This window comes from Python bivittatus, unplaced genomic scaffold, assembly GCF_059951505.1.
Source record: "Python bivittatus isolate LINGU-HERP-01145 unplaced genomic scaffold, Pbiv_v1 ctg000340_np1212, whole genome shotgun sequence".
Taxonomy (NCBI): Eukaryota; Metazoa; Chordata; class Lepidosauria; order Squamata; family Pythonidae; genus Python; species Python bivittatus.
The window spans coordinates 29,535,430-29,557,843 of NW_028277056.1; the positions used below are offsets into that span (position 1 = coordinate 29,535,430).

At 36.2% G+C, this 22,414-nt stretch overlaps 1 protein-coding gene across 5 annotated transcripts in view; it reads right to left on the minus strand.

Moving 5' to 3' along the window:
• The window catches only part of BOC (BOC cell adhesion associated, oncogene regulated), a 73,175-nt gene that overhangs the window by 23,347 nt on the left and 27,414 nt on the right, over window positions 1-22,414 (minus strand). For 3 of the 5 annotated variants that reach the window (XM_088140761.1, XM_088140762.1, XM_007425948.3), the window contains 3 exons: window positions 14,199-14,379; window positions 13,295-13,573; window positions 2,414-2,560 (listed from right to left, as the gene is read on the minus strand). In XM_088140761.1, coding sequence (XP_087996887.1) covers window positions 2,414-2,560; window positions 13,295-13,573; window positions 14,199-14,283 — 511 coding nt within the window. In that variant the 5' untranslated portion in view covers window positions 14,284-14,379. Of the gene's footprint in view, window positions 1-2,413; window positions 2,561-8,755; window positions 8,874-10,156; window positions 10,846-13,294; window positions 13,574-14,198; window positions 14,380-22,414 lie in introns of those variants that run through there. The other 2 variants (XM_088140763.1, XM_088140764.1) reach the window with 2 other exon arrangements.

Sequence of the window (22,414 nt, forward strand, 5' to 3'; positions counted from 1 at the left end):
GCCTGGATTGGCATTCATATAACACTTTACAAACCCTGACCATGCCTGTTCCTTGCCTAGCTAATGGGGAAGGAAGGGGGCACTGAAGAAATGAGGCTTTGTTTCATGAAGGTTCACAACACAAAGGCTCATGAGATAAAGACAGGACTACTGATGTAGTTCTGTATTCTCCAAAATACACCAAAATACACCAAAATACACCAAAATGGTGGTCACTGACTGATTAGGGTAATTCTATGTTGCCAGATCCAGATCCAACAGGAAGGATCTATGAATAGGTTAGCAGTTCCAATATAAGGGAATATGTGTACCTCAGGGTTGCACTGTGGAGTCCTTGGGGTTCTCTGAGCCTGGTTGTTTTCTTGCAAATGTTTTGTTACCCAGCTAGGTAATATCTTCAGTACAGTAACCCCAAGGGCTCCACAGGTTAGCAGTTGTCAGGGTTTAAATATGTTGTGACAATGTACATTGTCATATTAAAAGTAGATTTTAACCAAGTTTGTTAGGAAGAGAAAAAAATAGCGAACAGTTGGAAGAGAATAAAAATAAATGAAGTTTAAAAAAGGAACAGTTGCAGTCAGACATTTGTCTAGTGTTGGATATGATTCAAATCTATGTTTGTTTAATCAGGCTTAAATTCCAATGTATATAACGAAAGTTACTCCACAGTACAGGTAGTTCTCAGGTTACAACTATTTGTTCAGCAACCGTTCAAAGTTACAACAGTGCTGAATGAGTCATACTTATGACTGGTCCTTGGAGTTCTGGCTGTCACAGCATCCCCACGGTCATGTGATCACAATTTGGGAGCTTGGCACCCAGCTCGCAATTATGTTGCTGCAGCATCCTGTGGTCATGGGATCATGATTTGTGACCTTCCCTGCTGGCTTCCTACAAGCAAAGTCAATGGCTAAGCCGGCAGGAAGTCCGAAGTAATGGTCACGTGAGGACCTTTCTTAAGGACCTGTGTGGTCCTCGCTTAACAATGGCAAGCAGGATTACCATAGTTGCTGTTGCTAAGTGGTGCAGTCACATGACATTGCATTTTATGATCACATTGCTTAGCAATGGCAATTCCCATCCCAATTGCCATTGTAAGCTGAGGACTACCTGTAAATGTCTTTAGGATTGCAGCTGAAGACCTAAATTCAAAGCAAGCTCTTTAGTTGATATAAAAAATTGCAGCAAAAATTCTTTGAATTAATTCTTAACTTGAAAATCTCAAGAAAACAACAAGCAGAGAAATATGGCTTAGAACTGAACACTGCAGTCTATCTCAAATTAAATTATCCTTATTTTAAAACGGACTATAGTGGAGCAATTCTTATGCTATTGTGGTAGTGTATAACTTTTGCCTCAAAGATAACTAAAAGGAAAAGAAAATGGGGAAAAATGCACAGAAACTTCCACTTTGAACTCCATAAAGTAAGAAGGTTTAGAAGGTTTATCTAATGTACAGGTAATGTACAACCACTTGCAAATTTGGGACATTGCATGTGCTTTTTGAAAAACAGTGTTGTTAGGGTATCTACATACATTTTTAATTGGAATTATATTGATCTTTCCACCAGCCCTTGTATCTGGCTGTGTGCAATGTATTTGTGCAGTTCAGCCAAAAAGTGATTGGAACAGCTGTCATATTCCCAACCTCAATATTTTCATATACACTTATGTCCAACCAAAATATTCCCTTCCATTACCTGATATATCTGCTGTAGATTGGTGGAATGGAAGAAAACTTGGCTTAAAAATGACTCAATAAATAATCACAATTATCTAACATCTCTAAGATTCCTTATGCCTTCCCTTAACACCAGACATATGTATGATATGATCCAGTCATTCCCAAAGTTCTCTGGCAGTCAAATCTACTTTTTATAAGCTATATTTAACATCATGAGAATGTGATGAACATAACAATAAAGTTATGAAATTGCTATAGACAAAAATGTGTAGCCACAGAGTCTTGGGTATAACATCTAGGATATCCTTTTAAGACCTCAGAACAACTGCACAGATAAACAAGAAAACATAAGGAGATGTTAAAATTTATTAGCAGATAAGAACAGAACAATCTTCCCTAATTTGGATGCCTTCTAAATGTGTAGGCTGCCAGAATTCATATACACTTATGTCCAACCAAAATATTCCCTCCCATTACCTGATATATCTGCTGTAGATTGGTGGAATGGAAGAAAACCTGGCTTAAAAATAAATAATCACAATTATCTAACATCTCTTAAGATTCCTTATGCCTTCCCTTAACACCAGACATATATATGATATGATCCAGTCACTGCTTAGAATTCTGAAAACTGAAAACCACTTATTTGCAGTTTGCCTGGGCTGAAATAGGACAAAACAAAAAAGGTTAATTCAGTTGCTTCTCTTTCCACCATCAATCACAGCTCACCTCTAGAGGCCTCCAGCCATTCTTGCTTCACACTGTAGCGAACCTGGGCTTTTGGATGGCTTTCAGGAAGGTCACATGCAATCACAGCTGTATTTCCCTCGTCAACTTCTATTACATGCTGACCATCATATTTAAAGTCTTTGAGTTCTATTAAAATTATAGTAACAAGTTAGTATATCAATTAATAGTTTACATCTAATAGTAGTAATATGTTTATTTGCTATGCACTTATACATAAGTGCAGTACAAGCAAAGCAATAAAAATATAACAGTACAGACCAGTATCAGTAGTAGAACAATGTAATCATTATAAAACATTTACTAATAGCAGCACAACCATAATTTGAAATGATCAGATGGAGTTATATTTTTGATTCAAGGCTAGCCAGTTAAAATATAAATCCAAGAGTTACGTCAGGCTTTTGGGCTTCTTTGGACACACACCCTGCAAAAAAGGAAAACACACACACACACATTACATGCCTTCAGGTGTAGAGAGAGCAATGTAAGATGGTCCAAATGGGCATTTTGCCCCTCAAGTTCAAAGTATTAAAATGATCCTGATACGAACATAACAAAAATTTGGTCAAACCAAAAGCTCACAGTCTTGCACTCTGAATAACAAATCAGCTGACTAGATGTATCTGAAAAGATTGCAAGCAAAACATAGTGCTGTCTTTGATTCTGGGTGTAGCATGCAGCCTTCAAAAAGAGCACCTATTGCTTGCAAGAAGAGAACTCTATTCTGTACCTTATACAGTAGGTGCCAACCCAAAAATTTGTTAAGACAGCTACCTCAAATAATTTGGCCCTGAAAGGTGCTTTGTCAAACTTCAACCAAACTTGCGACACTTTATGCACTAAGTTTAAAATTTAGTCTCAATATCACTAATGATTTTTTTCAGCTTATTGGAGTATAACCAAATTATAGAATTAGAAGGAACAACAAGGCGTTCTAAAAGTAGGACAAATGAATATTACGGCAAGTATTGCTGTTACTGTACTGTGCCATTCTTTAAAATGCAGATTCACTTCAACCTAAAGACTGCCATTTTGCAACGAATTTTTTAAAACATACCTAACTACTACATTCATTACAATATTATATCATTATGCTTTTCCAAAAGAATTTTATTAATTTAGGAGTAAGAGGAGATTTTAAACTATGACACAAATGCCTAGTAATATGTATAGAAGACTGCAAAAAAACAAAGCAATGTAACTATAATTTTTGAATAAACATCCCCAAATATATACTTAATTTAATCCAGGGAATCTTTAAAGACATTTGCCTAGACATATTGTTCCAATAAAACAGATACATATTTTTGGAGACAGCAAAATGCAGTGATATATGTAGTGATTATGCTTTAATGGCCTTGATTGGTACATTTTTTGTTTAGAAAACTTTAGTGGAACATCTTTTTCTAGGAATTGATAAACTAGAGTATGCAAAGCATTTTGAAAAAATGACTTGTTTTGGGTACAAAACAGGATATTTCATACATTTTTAAAACAGTTTTAGCTAAAGCTTCAAATGTTGAAAACAGGATGTTTTGCACTTAGGGTAAGACGTTTCATAAAATCTGGCACTTGAAATGTTTCATGATAAAGGCAAAGCTCTATCATAAATCATGACTGTAGTGACAATATATGCTCCAGTGAAGTAGGTTAGGAGGATCTTAAAAATCTGATTTTTCACTTTTCACATAACTTTTAAAGAATTAATATCTATTAGTAGATTTCAACAATATTCCTTGTGGAGTTGTCTTCCACAATAGCCAAGTCTTTGATAAAGTCTCACTAGCCCACATTGGTTTGTCTGGATAACAGCACTTATCTGAATACGAATAAAACCAAGAAAAAAGAGGCTATTCCTGTGTGAGGGTCAATTGTTTCCTGTACTGGCCTTCTTCTGATGTCTGTGTGGAATTTTTAGGTTCTATCCAAATTCCCAGATCTTTGCCTGCAGCTGTAGGGTTTATGCGTACAAGCATGTGCATAAAAAACTGAACATTAATCTGAAGATTAGATTATAGTTTTTTGGTTGAGAGTTGCCATATGCTAGTTATATGTTTAGAAGGGGAGAATGCAAGTTCAAAAAAGTTTGAGAAACAATGCTATAAACAGAACTTCGTGCAAAAGGACTGTTTCTCCATGTCCCAATTTGAAATCATAGGATTACCAGCTTCAAAGCCTGAGTGGGGCACTTTATATTTAAGCATTAGTTACACTGAAAGAGAAATTCTGTTATCAGTTCCTTACTGTAGCACTGTGAAAATAAAAACTCATCCAATATTATTTTAGGTTACCGTTTCTAAATCACAACTTCTCATCTCCGATCTATATTCTGAAAACAAAGAATTCCTCCCAAAATTTAGACAATTTTAAAATCAGTAGTTTCTCCTTGTTTTTATAGTTGAAGAATCTGGAACATTTGCTTGGAAATTTTATAACACTGCATTAGACTCCCTTCATATGCCCTGGAAAAGTAAGAAGGTGTTACTATCCCAAGTTGGACTAGCTCAGGGCAAGTATTTAGGGAGTTTGGACAGCAGAAACCAGAAGAGACTGCAAACTAGGAATTATAGCCAAGTCTCTATTGGCAGAATGGGAGAGTGGAAAAATATGTTTTCATTCTCTGGGATTTATATCAGCTCTCCAACAGTAAAAGACAGATCTGGCTCCAAGGTTCTCCCACCCACGCTCATGGAAAAGTGACATGAAATTTCTCAAACAGGCTAATTAAAGCAAGATTGCTTCAAAAACATTTTAAAATAAAAAACAGCTCCCTTGGCAGCATAGCAAAAAGCCTTCCAAAATGTAAAACGTATTAGCTGTCAGGAGACTATTTCAGTGCTAGTGCCTGGATTCAAGAAAAGAGGGAGGGGAAAGGCTTAACAAAGACAAAAAAATGATTTGCAGCAAACATGTTTAATACTTTAGGAATGTCTTGGCATCATACAACCAAAAATAATTAATAAATGCAAAACAAGAGAAGATGTTACGGGTAAACTTCAGTTAAAGTAATTAATCCTTTAAAGACAAATTTAGGAGGGAGAGCTATGTTTCCATGGGATACTGCAGATAGATTAAAGTTAATTTTTCTCTTGCAAGATCTCTATAGAACTTTCCATTCCTCCAAATGGGAAAATTGTGTTTGAGAAGAGAAGGGTGCTAGAATTATTCTCTCATTTTCCTCTTTTCATGACATTAACTATTAAAGAAGGATAAGAAAAGAGAGTAAAAAAGTAATGATATAGCTTGGCTGCTCACAGCACATATTTCTCCGATCAACAACATGTGAGTTGGAATCAGAAAAAAATAATGCGCATCCTGGTGGTCCAAATTCATCACAGCAGTAGTTGAACCCTACAACTATTGTGAAGGCTTCAGAATTACTGGCAAAAAAAGTGTATGTCCACAAAAAATAGACCAATTTCTTTTCTTTTCTTTTTTTAAGCATTTGAACCCATGAGCAAAGAGAACAGTTCCACAGTTTTGCAATCCAATTTCTTAACAACTTTCTCAGAAGAAAAATTACATTTTTTTGCACTTAGAAGACATTTGTGGGTCTAGAGAGAGAAAATGTAGTTTAACAATAAAATAGTATTACAAGTAAAAAATAACTCCTGGAATATAATCATGTCTCTGCTCTCCCTTCCCTTTCCAAGTAGCTCATCAGTACAATAGCAGTGGTTTTTTGTCAGGTCCATAGGAAGATATTTGGCTAAGCCACTAAGCATACAAAAAGACCCTAAACAAGTTTAAAGGAATCCTAGCATAATTCAGATCCCAAAGAAAACCATCTGGAGAGGCATCACAGATTACTAATTTTAAAGGTAAACTGCTTTTTCAGAAGCAGCAGCACATGAGGCAGCCTTTAAATCACAGAATTGGAAAGAGCCAATTAGGTCACTGAGTCTTATCTCTTGCTCCATGCAGGAATCCAAATTAAAGCATACACAACAGATGGATGTCTAGCCTTTACCTGCACACATCCAGTAAAAGGAAACCTACCACCTATCTGGGTAATTGGTTCTACAGTTGGATGCTGTTCATAGTTTGGACATTTTTCTGATCATACAATTGGAATCAGCTTTCCTATTATTGAAATCCATTATTCTATGACCTGACTCCTGGGATAAGAGAAAACATACATCACATCTTTCCAGGTATCTGAAGAGTGCTACCATATTCTGCTCAACAGCAATATCTGTAAGAAACCACAAAAGCTGCAATTACTTACTTTAGTCACATCTGACACAAGTATGCAAGTCACAGCATTTGCGTGATCATCACATAGGAATTGTTATTTGCTCCCCTTTGCCATCTCATGGCACTCACAGCCCTCAGCCTTCTCTTCTCAAAGCTAAATGTTCCCAGTTTCTTCAATCTTTCCTTATATGACTTAGTTTATAATCCCTGATCATCCTCATTGCCCTTCTCTAACCCTGTTCCAGTTTCTCTGAATCCTTCTTAGCATGTGGTGTCCAAACTGGATACAATCCTCAATATGCAGTCTGACCTCTACTGTTCTGCTGTTTTCCTGGCTTTCAGCCACATCTCTGAAAGTAAGATGTAATTCCATACTGAACCAGAAAAAACAACAATTTTTTTGGACTGAACCCAGTTTTTCACCTCACATGTGAAACCTGAATGGTAGGAGATGCACCTGCTTGCAATTTCTGCTACCTATTGATAAAAAAACATCACTTGCCAATAAATGCCTTCACTTTTTATCTTGGCAAAGAGCCTAAAATTTAGGACAGCCCAAAGGAAATGGTATGAGATTGCATAGATCTCAAACAGGAATGCACAATATAGTGCCTGTAAGCATTAATGCCTTCGACATCAGTTTTAGTCTTCATTTATTCTAAAGATTCTTTTTAATTAAAAAAAAATGCAATGCTGCAAAGTAAAGCACCAGCTTGCGATAATATTTGTTTAAAGGAATGCTTCGGAGTTTCACAAAGCCCCAGTGTCATCTTTAAAAATAAGAATAATAAGGACTACAGCCCAGTGCTTTGCTCAGAAGTGTTTCAGCAGCTTGGATAGCAGAGATCATCCTGAGGGGCAAAAGTGGGTGACAGGTAGCAATCCTGTCCACTTTTCTCTTCTGATAAATATTTTATGACTATGTCTATCATGATAGCTTTTTGTGAATAGGAAACATCTTAAAGACAGCCATTTTATGAGACTAATTTTGATATGAATGTCACAACTGCAACCAGTGACTACTGGTTTAAAAAGCTGCCATCCCTGAATAGTTCTGACTTGAAAGAAAGTGGACCACAGCAAAGAAAACATGACAACTTTTGCATGAGTTTCAGAAACCAATAGTCCAGAACCATATAGGAGGCATTCTTAAACTGGTATGTCACTGGAAATGGCAGGAATGGAATTTCTTTTCAATTCCAGTTAATTTACACTGGCACTGTTCATTCATCTCACTAAAAATATGTGGGTTTTTTTTTTCAAATTTCTTTCTAATTTGCTTTATTTCATGAGGGACTCAACTCTTAAGAGTGAAAAGTAACATCAGATGGGAGAACGTGAACTAGACTGAGAAAACCTCTCCTAAAGAAATACATTATAAAGTCAACAGATTTCTAAATATATCACAACACTGAGAACAGTAAAGGGTCACTTTGGAAAGGTAAAGCTTACAAGAATGGGAACTGAGAAAAATTTAAGAGCGGGATATGACATATTCCACTATAATCTCCATCTAAACAGCATTTAAACAGTATGGGGGAGCTTTCTACCTGTCTTCCATTAAATTTTGTCTCAGTTGTTGATGGTCTTCACATAGGTAGATCTCAGGTTGAAATGGCTAAAAGGTTTTGGTATAGGATATTTATTTGTAAGTAATCATGATACTAACCGAAACAGGAAGCCTGAAGAAAGAGATACTTCCTATTGCACCTTTTTAAACCTTCCACTGCTGTTTTGGCCTAAGAGTTCTTGTACAACAGTACTGATTCTATAACTTTTGTAGGCTAACTACAATTGCACAGAGATCAGTCTGTGGACTGTAGATGACCATTATCTTGATATACCATAAAATACTGTGACTGGAGGCCAGTCCTGATATTTGCATATTTCTCTTATACCTCCACCCAGTTATTTTTGCCCTGCTCTGCTGAAGTGTTAAGTATTCAAACTAACACCATCAGAGTACATAATTTTTCTTGTATTCACACATACATACTAAATGAAAAAACAGTTATATAGCCAGAGTTATGTCATACATATTACTTCACCTTGCATATGCACCTCTTCATTCTACACTGAAAATACTCGATTTATCATAGCATCTACTTGATAAGAATAACACACCTTTGTTTTGATTTCCAGCTCTCCACATTATAATTCTATTCTGAAAACTCTTAGAGGATGAAAATGGCTTTTCAACATGGAGCCAAAACCTGCATCAAGGGACTGATTAGAGGCCCTGACAGAAGCAAAATGAAGAATGAGGCATTTTGTTGTCATTGAAAAGACAGCTGCAAAAATACATAGGTCCCCAAAGATATCCCAAAGTAAGGGTCACTGCCCATTGGTATTTCGCAAAAGAAAAAAAAAGCTTAAGTTGAATGTTGCTTTGCAGGTATGCTTTTGAATCTGAGCATCAGAACACAGAACCACACTATCTTATTGTAACTCTGTACATAATTAATAACAATAGACGATGGGTGATTACAACTGTAATATTTTAGGGTAGCATTAAAGACAGCTGGCAACATTTTTTAACCATACCAATACAATTGTATGTTCCCTTGGTATGAGTTACAGTGGTTTATTGTCTTCAAAATCAGCTGTTCTTACTTATGCTATAAGTGGCCTGTTTTAAGTATATTGATAAATATGTTAATTTTATATTTACTGAATTCATTTAAGTTTTACCATACATTTCTTGCCTGAACTTGTATTAATTTCAGGCAGTTTTGAGATGCAACAGCTTTCAAGAAATATTTGAAATGGGGTTTTCCTATGCTAGTTAGCCAAAGGCAATAAAATATATCTCGGGAAAGAGGAATATTACTGAAGAATCCTTATATAATTTTTACTTCAACAAATATTTATCATATATATATTGAATACACTGAGTAACATAATTTCTCTGAGTAGATTATGAAACTATTAAAAGAATTTTAAAATAACAATAGAAACTCTAATATACATAATAAAAATACACTAAATATATAAACCACAATTCCAGTATAAAGCAGGCACTTAAAATTCCAAAATTTATTTTAAAAATTTGGAATGAAAATAAAGATTATGACAGCAAGATAGTGGCATAGGTGCTATCTGTATTGTTTGAGGAAGAGGGTCATCAGCAAGGACACCTGGAGAAAGGTCTCCAAAGATCACTGAAGGAGTCAAATTGATAGATTCATAGCTACAGTTTGTACAGTTTGAAAGCTTTCATTCATTTCATTTTGGTCAAAGACTGAAAAATACTGAGACTTAATTATGAATACTTCCATGGATTAGACTCTGTGCCAGACTGAAGGCAACTCTGCACCTCTGTGCAACTGGCTAAGAGTTTAACTAGCTCCAGTCTAAATATTAGGCAATGGGAGGGAGGATACAATGGAGAAAAGGAAGGTAGTGTAGAGAGAAGTAGAGACAGTGAAGGAATGCAAAAGCTGTTAACAGATAAGAGAGGTAGGAAACAAAATGTGAGCCCTAGGAAAGAACTAAATATAAGAACGAGACCCAAAAGAAACCTACCTTGATTCTGTGTGGCCTGAGAGAAGACAAAGGGAAATTCTAGCATCTTTCAAGATTCTGTTGCAATGCCCTGCAACCAATTCCAACAGTCCTTGGGGTTTTCTGTATCCTGACCTGGACTACCTTAAAGGGCTAACATCAGTCTTGAAAGCCTCCCTACTCTCAAAGAGGCATCAAATCTTGCCTTTGATCCTGGAGGTGGCATCACATCCTCAGGGCACCCCACTGTCTGCAAAACAACTTGCTGGCTGTTGCAGCAACAACGACAAATGGAGTTACAAATATCAAACTTGTACAATGCCAAGGCACAACTAACACAGCAGTTGGGAACAAGGCTTGTATCAGCCAGGAGCAGCTCAGCAGCCTGCAGTCCAACCAATATTTCTTTGCTTTCATGGGAGTTTGCTGGAAATGTTTAGAGGAGCTCAGGATCAATTTCTCAGTGTGAACTCTTTATGGCAAGTCAGCTTGAGTTTTCTGAAAGAAAGGGCAGTCAAATGTGCTGCTCATTGAGGGCAATGATGAGTTATTGGATTATTCATGCAAAGATTTAGAATTGCATTTCGGGATATGGTTAGGAGAGCAATGGAAAACTGAGCAATTTGGGAGCTGAAACAAGGCAGCCAAAGAGTTTGTCAGTACATACTGGATTTTCCGTTATATGCCAGAGATGTGGGGTGGAATTACCTTGCTCTGACTGACCAGTTTTGAGGCTTTGCTGATGAATTGAGAGATGATTTAATGAAACAAGGCACACTAGAAAATTTGGAAGAACTGTGTCAATGTTGCATGTTAATCAATGGGTGATTGGAAGAGCTGAGGCCTCTCTTCCCCTCTGCCCACCACATGGCCTCCTTAGATGCCTGCACCAGAAACCCCAAGCAAATAGGTGCAGAAAAAGATTCCTGTCAACAGCAGAGAAGAGACTTAGGTTTATATATATAATGTGGAGCCCCAGGACACCTAGCCAAGACTTGCACACTAAAGTTCAGACCTCTGAGTCAGCTACAAATTGCTGTACCTATGAAACTGCAGGTTACATAGTAAGCAAGTGCCCAAATCACTTCAAAGCCTCGTCTTTGGGAAACTTCACAATCTCCCCTCCCAAGAGCCCTCAGACAATTAAAAAGAGCTCAGGTAGCTGACATCAGGCAAGTGTATTTCATTATCCTTGTTACTCTTCATTCAATCTCTGGTTTTCAAATACCACTCTCTGCTCTTCTAGTGCATTAGCCAATTTCATAGATGAGACACAGTGCAATTGCTTATATTGCCTACATAGTAATTAGAGAAACCTATCCTTGTGGAAATGATTTACAGGCAAGTGCTCTGAGCTGGTCTTGTTTTGCAGCACACAACACCTCTGAAACTTACAATAAATGGTCATACAGAATTCTTGACACTCTATGTCACAGCTTCTTTACATGTTCCCATTGTTCTGGACATTGACTGGCTGCAAGCCCATAATTCAGATGTATACTGAGAGTGAGGAACAATTTCTTTTCCATCTCAAAGGTGTCAGTGGCACCATTTGCAACTTTCCACACTTTCATCCTTCTGCTCAGTTCTCTGAATTTTCTTCTTGCCAGAAAAGTATGCAGAGTTTGCTGATGTTTTTAGGGAGAAGGAAGCAACTACATTGCCTCCTTATCGAACATGTGACTATACCATCAACTTGAAGGTGGGAGCCCAGATTCCACCATCTATTTAAGAGTTACCGATGTTAAAAGAATTTCTCCATGATAATCTGAATAAAGGTTTTATTTGTCCTTCTAAACCTCCAGCATCTCCCCTCACATTTTTCAGCCCTAAGGAGGTTAATTCTGTCAGGACTTCTAAACAGTGTAACCATTAAATTGTGCATACAATTTAATCAGAATGAATGAGGGCCGTGAATACTTAACTGCCTTTGATACCATAATGTTTAATATTCAAGTGATGCCTTTTGAATTGGTTAATTGCAGCATGGTCCACTCCAGGTTCATGAATGAAATATTTTTTTAATATTTTGGATAAATATGACATACTGGTTTTTTTTTACCCAGAAGACCCACCTTTGCACAAAACCCCTGTTAGAAGTGTCTTAGAGCAACTCCGCAAAGAGAAAAAGCAAGCCATAGCCAGGTAGGCTAAACAATTACTGTTTTTCCAAATTAAAAAACCACTGACTACTAGGGAGGCCCATAAGCAAAACAACTGTATTAAGAGGCAAAGCAAGCAGCAGTTTCTACATCTCTCTTAAATGGAAACCATGTTTTCCAAAACTTAATCTAGCTGCAGAGCTCAGTCCAAATCCCCCAAAGGCTTCAATCCAAGTGTGGGCCTCTCCCACGGAGCCTTAGAGCTGCTCTTTCACTCTGTTCTGTTTCTCCTTTTCTATCCCAGCCCAGCCTAAACATTTCATTTCTGATTAATATTTTGATAGCAAGCCAATGTTTTTTGGCATTGCAACAAAACCAGTCCCCATTTTACAAACATATCTCCTTCAAACTTTTTAAAGCAAATCTTTCTGTACTCCCACTTTATCCTCTGTTACCCTAATGAGCTCCTCCTATTTCTAACTGAGACAGACTATATGGGTATTTTGTCAACTCACTAATGCAGGTAACAGCATTTATCCTACAGGTCTGTTCTCTCAGAACTCTTGACTCTTGAACAATGTCCATAACCCAATTTGATTACATAATTTACTCAATAGGAGGCACATCCTAATTTGGAAGTGTTGATGTGAGCTAAACTCTAGGGTGCCTTCTTGCCTTCTTCATCACAGACAGGTGTTTTCATCAAATCCTAAAACTGGAAGAAGACATTTAGGTCATCAAATTCAACACCTTGCTCAGTACAGGAGCTGCCCATGTTAGGAACTTTTTCCTAATATTCAAACTGGAATCTGTCTTCCAATAAATTATTATTGTTATATTACTATTTGTACTGAAATGATTCTTATGGTCAAACTGATAAACATCTCTGACAGAGGCCATACTTTGGCATGAATATCAATCCAGCAGAAGGATAGAATTCAAATGCCTCCTCCGTGTACAAGAGATACCCATTTCATCTAATTTGAGCAGTATAACTATGCTCCCTTGCAGAGGCAAAGTGATGTAGTTTGAGAGGAAAAAAATCAAAGCTACTTACTGGCTAATGTTACCATGGCAGGAACACTGGCAACAACACCTTCAGACATGCGGGCTATGCACTGGTATCGACCCACTGTGTAATTGTTTAAGGCAGCAATGGTGAGTAGTCTTTGATCAATATGGATCCCCAGAATATCATCTGACTGAAGCAGCTCCTTTCCATTCAGTCTCCAGGTAACATTGACTCCCAAAGGCTCAACCACACATCCCAGAGTCACCAAACCACCATGCTTCTGGACAATAGAATCAGGTTGGACAGAAACATGTAGAGACTGACCTGCAAAGAAAGACAGCCCCAAAATTTTCATAAATCCTGGTAGGAGGCCAGTTTCTTCCACTTTAAATACTTTGACTTAACTACCTTATATACACGAAATTACAAGTTTAAGGCTTAAGGCATTCAAGAGCTAGTTACCTCTTGGCAAGAAAATGTGAATGTATTCTATTTAAATACTATACTTACAGATATATATGATCCTAATCGAAACAAGACTGTAATGCTGAATGTCTCTGCAAGTAAATAATGGTATGTTCAGCTACCTCCTGCCCCATTGTTCTGTCTCTCTGTCCTAACCTAACCAACCATCTTTGCAATCCCCATTTGACAATCAGAATGATAGTACTTTTGAATTAGATAAATGTCTTTGGTTGCTCATCCAGGAATTCATTCAATGATTAATGTAACCAACTTAATCATACATGGTCAGGGTGGTCAAATTATTGAAAGTTGATAAAAATGATGACTAAGAAATAGGCAATGTAAGCAGTGGTAGGAACTCATAAATATAAAAATATAAAACTTTGGTTCTTTAAAAATTGCAAATAAAATATTGTAAATAAAATCAAGGATCTGAAAATGCATCAGCTACGTAGATAAAAAGTAGGGGAAACAAATTACTCACCCAAATTTGTAATGCAGTTAGCAGATGCCAAAAGCAAACAAGCAATAGCAGTCATGGATCTTTTCCCCTCTGATATCATTGTCATCCCACGCAGAGGAATATGGAGCAAAAAATACCAACCGGAGTTCCCATAAGCTAACCCAGAGCACTTAAGAATGGAAATTCAACTTCATGGATCAACCTGAATAACAACAGAAGGGAGAAAATAAAGCAGTATATTATATAAAATGTAGGAGAATAGCATTGCTGATCTATATCCCTATGTGCCCATACAAATTGGGTGTGGTCTTCCAGGGTCCTTCGAAAATGTGCTTTGAAATATGATTTGGAATATAATGAAAGGAAACAGTAGTTAAGAATGAATAATAAACTACATGTATTTAATTCAATCATTATAAATATAATGTGATAATTACATATAGGTCAAATTTCATTTTTGTTCTACCTCACCCACTTCTTTGACCTTTCTCTTCTGCTTTTTGAAGTGTAGCATCCAACATGTCATATAAAGACACACCACTGCTCCATCAGATCTCTACTAAGAACATAAGGATGTTATGCTTCAATGTTTCTTTAAGTGGCCAACCAAGTGTCTTTGGGATGCCTACGAGCCAGAGGTGGAAATTTATTCAATTTCTCTGAACTCACCTTATCCTGCTTGAATGCCTCTTTTACTCTTTTGTTGTCTAACTGCTTCCCTGTCTGTTGTGGGGGAATGTCAGAAGAAATACAGAATTGAATTTAGTGGGATTGTAAGTGGTAAAATAAGATGGACATGATCTAGAATGAGTGTGTGATGAGGAAGACTGAATAAAAATATGATGAACCAGTATAAAAGAGGTACAGTGAGGTGGTTTGGTCTTAGAAAGAATGAGGAAAGATCTGACTGCAAAGTAAATAAATGAAGGAAAACTGAACGAGGAGGAGGAGAAAGGCCAAGAAAGTTCTAATTGGATGGAGTTGATGAGATCTTAAAAACAGCTCAGAAATTTAAAGAATAAAGTCAAGACCTGAGCTGGTGTATCAATGAGATGGAAGCAAAGATGGTTTGAAGAACAGAAAAGTATGGAAAGGCATAGTGAATGGTTCTGGTGTAAAGTAGTTCTAGTTAAATTTCCTTTTCTCTTCCTCTATCTCCTGCTTTTAATTTCTTTTGCATAATGTTGCTTACCCTGAAACAGAATAGCATGATGGATACTTATATATGTAAGTATGTATGTAATAAACATTTGTTAAATCAACGAAGTACTACTATAGCTATTTCCAGATATTTAAGAATTATACAATGCAGTGGTATGAGATATTTGGAAAATACATTTTGGCACCTTTTTTGTTTTGAGCATTCTAAGTTATAATTCAGCTTTGATCACTAATAGTAAATATGGTATTATTCCTGACTTCTGCTTATTTATTTAAGTCTTCTTTAATCAACTTTATCCTATATGCCCTGCTCTTAGCAATTTTCTAAAAATCAGTCCAGTGCTATCTAAAAAAATATTCACTTTTCCTCATATTATTTCACAATATGGATAGTAGATATGAACCATGTATTTAATACTTGTAAAATATAAAGCCTATGTATCACAAATGAAATATCCCAGTGAACAAATATGTTAATAAGGATATTTTCAGACTATAAATAAGAACATGTCTAATCAAGCAGAGTATAACAATGTTTGCCAAGTTTTGTTACCTTTTTATTTTGCTGTGGTTATAAAAAATATTTTGGTTTAAACAGAAAGACAAATGAAAATATTTCCTCAGCCCTTGGGCTCTTTTTTATACAGAGAGAAGGAAGGAAAAAAAAAATAGAATCTTGGAGAGAAAAGTACTTGAAATTAAAGGGACCAGAAAAGAGTGACCTAAGGAAAGCCAAATACTAAATCAGCCTTTTCCAACAGCAGCACCCTTAGTGACAGTCAGTGATGAGCATGGCCAGGCAATGTCCCATCCCTTTTTAACATACTACATGCATGTAAAAAGGTGTGGGGCTTTGCTCACCCAGACATGCCCAGAATATTGAAGTCAGTGACTATTCCTGCAGATGTTCTTGTTTCTCTTACCAGGTACTCTACCAGGTATGTTGAACTACTATTCTCATAAATCCTACGCAGCTACTGGAATAGGCCACATTAAACAGACAACCACAGTTTGTTTGTTTACCAGTGTACATACCAAACTAAAATCTGATTGACATGTACTGGATTTAACTAAGTTAATAAAATATATATCTAATTAAAATAATTGGGGCAAGTAGCTGCAATTTAAATCCCACTTATATCAACAAATATACAACACCAATAAATTGCATATTTACTCAGATGTAAGTTGAACTCTTCATTGGAACTTATTCCTAGTAAATATCCAAAGGCTGGTAATCTTAGTTTCAATCCAATATATTTTTTTCTTGATATCTCACTGTATTGATTACCATGTAACAAAACCCAGCCATACTCCTTCCTGAGATTTTAACTTTCCCACCCCTTTAACATGAGTTTGTTTATTTTTATTTATTTATTGATATATCACATTTATATAGCCGCCCACCTCACACAAAACGACTCTAGGTGGCATACAAGAATTGAATAAAACAACAAATAGATAAAAACAGTCATTATAAAAGATTTAAAAAGTGATTATTAAAATGCAACATTATCAAAAAGCTTTGAAATTTTAAATTTTAAAGTATACCAATGCCATGGAGACAGCAGAATATCAATCATAGTGGAGCCATCTAAGAATGTCTCCAGTTCCCAAAGACTCCCAAAGTTCTGAGGTATCTGGGTATAGCTATTTTCCAAATTTCCACTTGAGGTGACAGTTAAGTTGCCATTACCTTAACGAGGATTTCGAATGGGGCAGAAAAAGAGATCCCTCTACTTAAACTAAATAAACGGCCAGTTTTTCCATTTAATCAGGAATATCAGGTCAAGTGGCTTAGTGTGTGTGGTGCTAGTATAAACCTTGAAGTAAAAAAACAATATAAGGATCTTAATGTTTAATAAATCCAGCAAATTAAGTACTCACCACATTCTAAAAGAACTACACTGATATCCAAAAACAATTCATCAACCAGCAAATAAAATAATGAAGAAACAGAGTCAGAAAATACAAATTATGGTAAAACCACTACAATTATAATATACCATTGAATATGAATTTACATCTTGAACTCAGAAGGAGGTTCCAACATTGAATTGGTATTCTAAAGGATGCCAATGGATAGATAGTAACTGGTTCAAAGAAGATCAAACAAAGATTGAAGGCATATACTGAAATACTGTAAAGATGTCAACATCCAAGATACCTTAGTAGATATTTGCTAAGAAGACTTAACAGAATATACAAATTATCATACAATATCCTTAATTTCACATATTAGCAAAATGTTTAGGATCATCCAAAGCAGATTAGAGCCGTACATGGAAAAGGAGATGCCAGATATTCAAGCTAGCTTTATAAAAGGACAAGGAACACAAGAGATTACTGCTGATGCATGCTAGGTAACTGAAAAAGCCAAAGGATACTAAAAAGTCAGTATGTGCTTCATTGATCATAGAAACAGCTTTGATTGTGTTGATCATGTCAAGCTGTGGAATGTGCTTAAAAAAATGGGAATCCCAGAATATTTCATTGTCCTCATATGAAACCTATATGAAGGTCAGGAAACCACAGTATGGACAGAACATAATGAAACAGATTGGCTCCAGATTGGCAAAGGAGTGAGACAAGGCTGTATTCTCTGCCCTTATTTATTCAACCTATATGCTGAATTGGAAGAAGATGAGTACAATTTTAAAACTGGAGGAAAAAGCTGATATCCAAAAATGCAAAGGATCTGCAAGCTCTAGTAATAAAAGTCAAAGAGCACAGTGAAAAAATGGGACTATAATTAAACATAAAGAAGACCAAACTAATGTCAACAGGTAGAACCACCAGCCTTAGAATTTACAATGAAGATTTTGAAGTGGTAGATAGCTTCTGCCTTTCAGGGTCAACCATCAACAGTAAACTTTTGTATACCTACAAAGATCAGAATCATGAAGACAAAGGTATTCCCTTTGACACTCTATGGAAGCTTTAAAGTTGGACTTTGAAGAAGCAAGATAGAATATTGACACTTTTGAAATCTGGTGTTGGAGAAGACTCCTGATAATACCATGGAGAGCCAGGAAAACAACCCAGAGTTCTTACTGGAGGCACAAATGACTAGGCTCAAATTATGTTACTTCAGACACATTATGCAAAGACCTAGCTCTCTAGAGAAGGCTCTAATGCTGAGAAAGGTGGAACAAAAGAGAAAAAGAGAACAATCAGCAGCAAGGTGGATGGATTCTGTTACAGTGGTATTGGGTGCACTGTTAGAAGACTTGAAGGACTAGGTTAGGGGCAGATCATCATGCAGAAAATCTATGTGATCACTAAGAATCAACACCAACTTGACAGCAAGTAATAACAATAACAACAATAATGTACCATTTGAAGACCGCTGGCATTGGCAAAATCATTATCAGTCAATTGCAAAAGGCAGCTTTACTTGGAACAGCTTATATCTTGCAACGATACCTTTAACACCATCAAACAACATCTGCCTATCCCAGGTCCTTGGGAAGGACTCAGTAGGTGGATAAAAATGCCAAATCCAGTCTAAATATCTGGCTGACTGTGCAACCCACAATAACAGAATTTACATGACAATTCAAAGGATTCCAGGAGTGCCACATATAATAATCAAATATACCCCTTGATTTTTGCTCCATCATTTTAAGTCTCATCTTTTCCAAAGGAACATGTTTAGCACATTCTTAAAATTTCCATTCAAATCAATAGATTCTAAATGTTTAACTGGTTGGATTGTGTCCTTAATTATTATCAATAGAAATCTGAAGCTAAGCCTTAATGTGGTAGCTTTTTGATTTAATACCAAGTGTAATTTAATCCATTACAGTTTAGGATTATCTGCAAATCAGATTATGTCATAATATCATAGTTTTAAAAAATCGGTGCAGTAATATATGTAGACACAGACCGAGAGCTTTTCATCAAAAATGTAGCAACTTTATAAAACTAGGTGATAACAATGAAGAATTTATGAAAAATCTAGATATTTGCATTCAAATGGTATGTTTCATGAACAGAAGCTGACACAATGTCTATATGTAACGAAGTTAAATATGGTATCTTTCTGCAAATTTAAATGCATGCCTACTATTTATGCACAGTTGTTTACAGATTCAGGATAAGAGAAGCAGTAAAATAGCAAGTGCAAACATTTGGACAGCTTTTCAGTCACTACTTTTAACACCTTTAGTAGAAGTAATATCTCCCATTCTTAGATTTGAGATCTTCCCACAGATTTCCAATAATATTCAAATCTGGGAACTGTGAAGGCCATTCTAAAACCTTTATCTTTCCCTCTTGTATGGACATCATGGTTGATTTTGGATGTTTCAGAAGATGTTTCAGACTGCTGTTTTGCTGAAACATTCAATCTCTTTTCAGCTTCAGTTCTTCACTGTTAGCAAGGAAGAATGGGAAAAAATTCCGAAAGCAAAAATAGACTCTTGTGAATCATATAAATAAAATGTAAAAGAACAAAGTTGCTCAATCTCCTTAAGAACAAATGTCTGCAGGAAAACAAGTTGAACAAAAAGGAATAAAACAAAGGAAGATGGAAGGAGTCTTGTGATTCTGACAGTGGTACCAGGTGTTATGTTGGTTTATCAGAACAAGGTTTTATTGAGGAAATGCTGTCTGCAGCTCCAGACCTCCTAGATTAACCATGCAATTGTTATTATTACACTATCTGAATGAAACAGCCTTGTTTCAACTGCTATTACCATGTCCATTTCTTCACTGAGAGAAAAGGATGAAGGTGAGTAGAGACAGGAAAAGGAGAAATGAAAGGAGACTCAGTGAGGCAGGTTTGTCAAAGCCTCTAAGAGTAAAGCTACCAGACTTGGGCTACAAAAATCTGGATCACTACTATAGGACAACAAAGAGAAAAAGAAATCTCTCTTTTCTGCCATCTAGTGACCCCTTGCACTACGGATCCAATAGTCCTTATAAGAGGGCTTCCTATCTTAGGGAAAAGACCTTAGGTCTTCAGTCAAATGGATTTAGCAATCAAATCTCAGCAGTTGAGTGATCTAGGCAGCTTATTTAGGAGTAAATTCCACTGAACTTCGGGGGGGGGGGGAGCATTCAGTTACACAGGACCAGACACAAAACAGTAATAGATGTAGCATTTCTGTATTTTTTATCCCTACTTTTATAAATGCTGTCATTTTTAAAGACAGTTCTAGGTGAGGACAATATCGTTCACTATGGCTCTTCTGACATCTTGCTTCCCATGTGCACAACAAGCTGAAAAAAGATGGAAAAGACTATGAGTATGTCCTAGTTCACAAATATTGCTAAGCTGCAGAATGATTTGTGTACTTTGCCTCAGCATTCTGAGTGAACTAGGGCAATGTTTTTCCTCATGTAGAGAAAATGTAGCCTAGTAAGACTTCCATAGTAATTAGCTAGATTAGCAGTAGAAATAAGAGATGGATGCAGTATCAAACTAACTGAAGATAAAGTGAAGGTTTAAAAAGAACTATTAATCAAATTTGTTTAATTTGTCAGTTATGCTATTCTAGGGTTTGGTTGGTTGGTTGGTTGGTTGTGTGGTTACCCAAGACGTACTGTAGATGCTCTGCACATAAAGTTAAGCCAAAAATAAATTAACTACATTATGATTAGTCTGTGTAAACAAGGCCAATGTCTCACTAAGGCTACTTATTTATTTATTGGAATTATATGGCCACCAATCTCACAATGGCCACTCTGGGCTGCTTACAACGTTTAAAAACAATGCAAAACATAAAATAGTATAGTATGATATAAAACACAGCAACACATGTAGCAGCCAAGGATTCAAATCTAAACAAACAAGACAATATGCGCATGACAGACTCCCACTAACACTCCAACCTCCATGCCCAGGAACACGTTCACATCTTAAGAACCTTCTGAAAGGCCAGTAGGGTCAGGGCCACTCTAATGTCAGGGGGAAAGGTGTTTTATAGGGCAGGGGTAGCAATCCAAAAGTTTGCATCCTTTAACTGACAGGACCTGCAGCTTCTTCTTGTCACATTAACCATGGGTTTGGTCAACTGTTTTGGTTTCAGGTACAATGAGATAATCTTCTATGATGACCTGCTCTGCCCACTGACCACCACCACCATTCCATGAAAATCTTGTGTTTAAGAAGGTATGCATATGGTTTAATTTGGGGACCTGAAAGCATCACCACAAGCATTTGATTGCATACAAGAAGCCTTTGTTATGCTTGTGTTAATGTCCAACAATTGCACATTATAAACAATCCAACATTAGTGATCTAGCATATGTGACCATAGCCAAAAATTAGAATTTGGGCTAGCAGAACAGAAATACTGTTATTTGTCATACAAGGACAGAAATGTCAAATATATGGTATTAGCTATGACTAGCACAATCAAACTAACTGTATAATGCTTTATGTATTAAGAAGATTAAATTATGCATTTGTTTGAAGTGAAACACAAGTAATAATTATACAAATATTCATTTGAATACTCATGGAATACTTAGCTAAATTCATTGAATCCTTCTAATGAGAGTCTATTTATTTTTCCTCTCCAGCAAGGATAGCACTCCAGCAGAATAATGTGGTTCTTTTTTAACGAAAGATCCAGTTTAGGGAATTATTAGATATGCTGCATAGGACAAGGTGGTAGCTGTTTCATGAAATATGTTAATTAATAACATTAATTATTAAACATTAATTATTAAACTATTAATAATTTATTACATCATGAGTTGACACCACTTGAAAGTCTTTACTGCATTATTTTATATTGCTGAATTTTAAATAGATTATTACTTTATAACTGCAGGATACGTTTTGGGAGAGTATCTGAAATTGAACTTTTGGAAGATAAAATGTAACACGCAAAGTAAACAGATGTAAAATGACATAAATAGGACATAACTATACCCATAAACATACAAAACTACAAAATTAGATTTGGTTGCCCAATTGCCAAATGAGATAAACAAGGCTAAATCTGCCTTAATATCAGTATTAAAGTATGCATAACACTGCAATTTTTTCAGTCATTCTGATAATTTTCATCAGCCATTTCCCTTTTAATGTATTGATGCATTAGAATCTCCATCAACTCCAG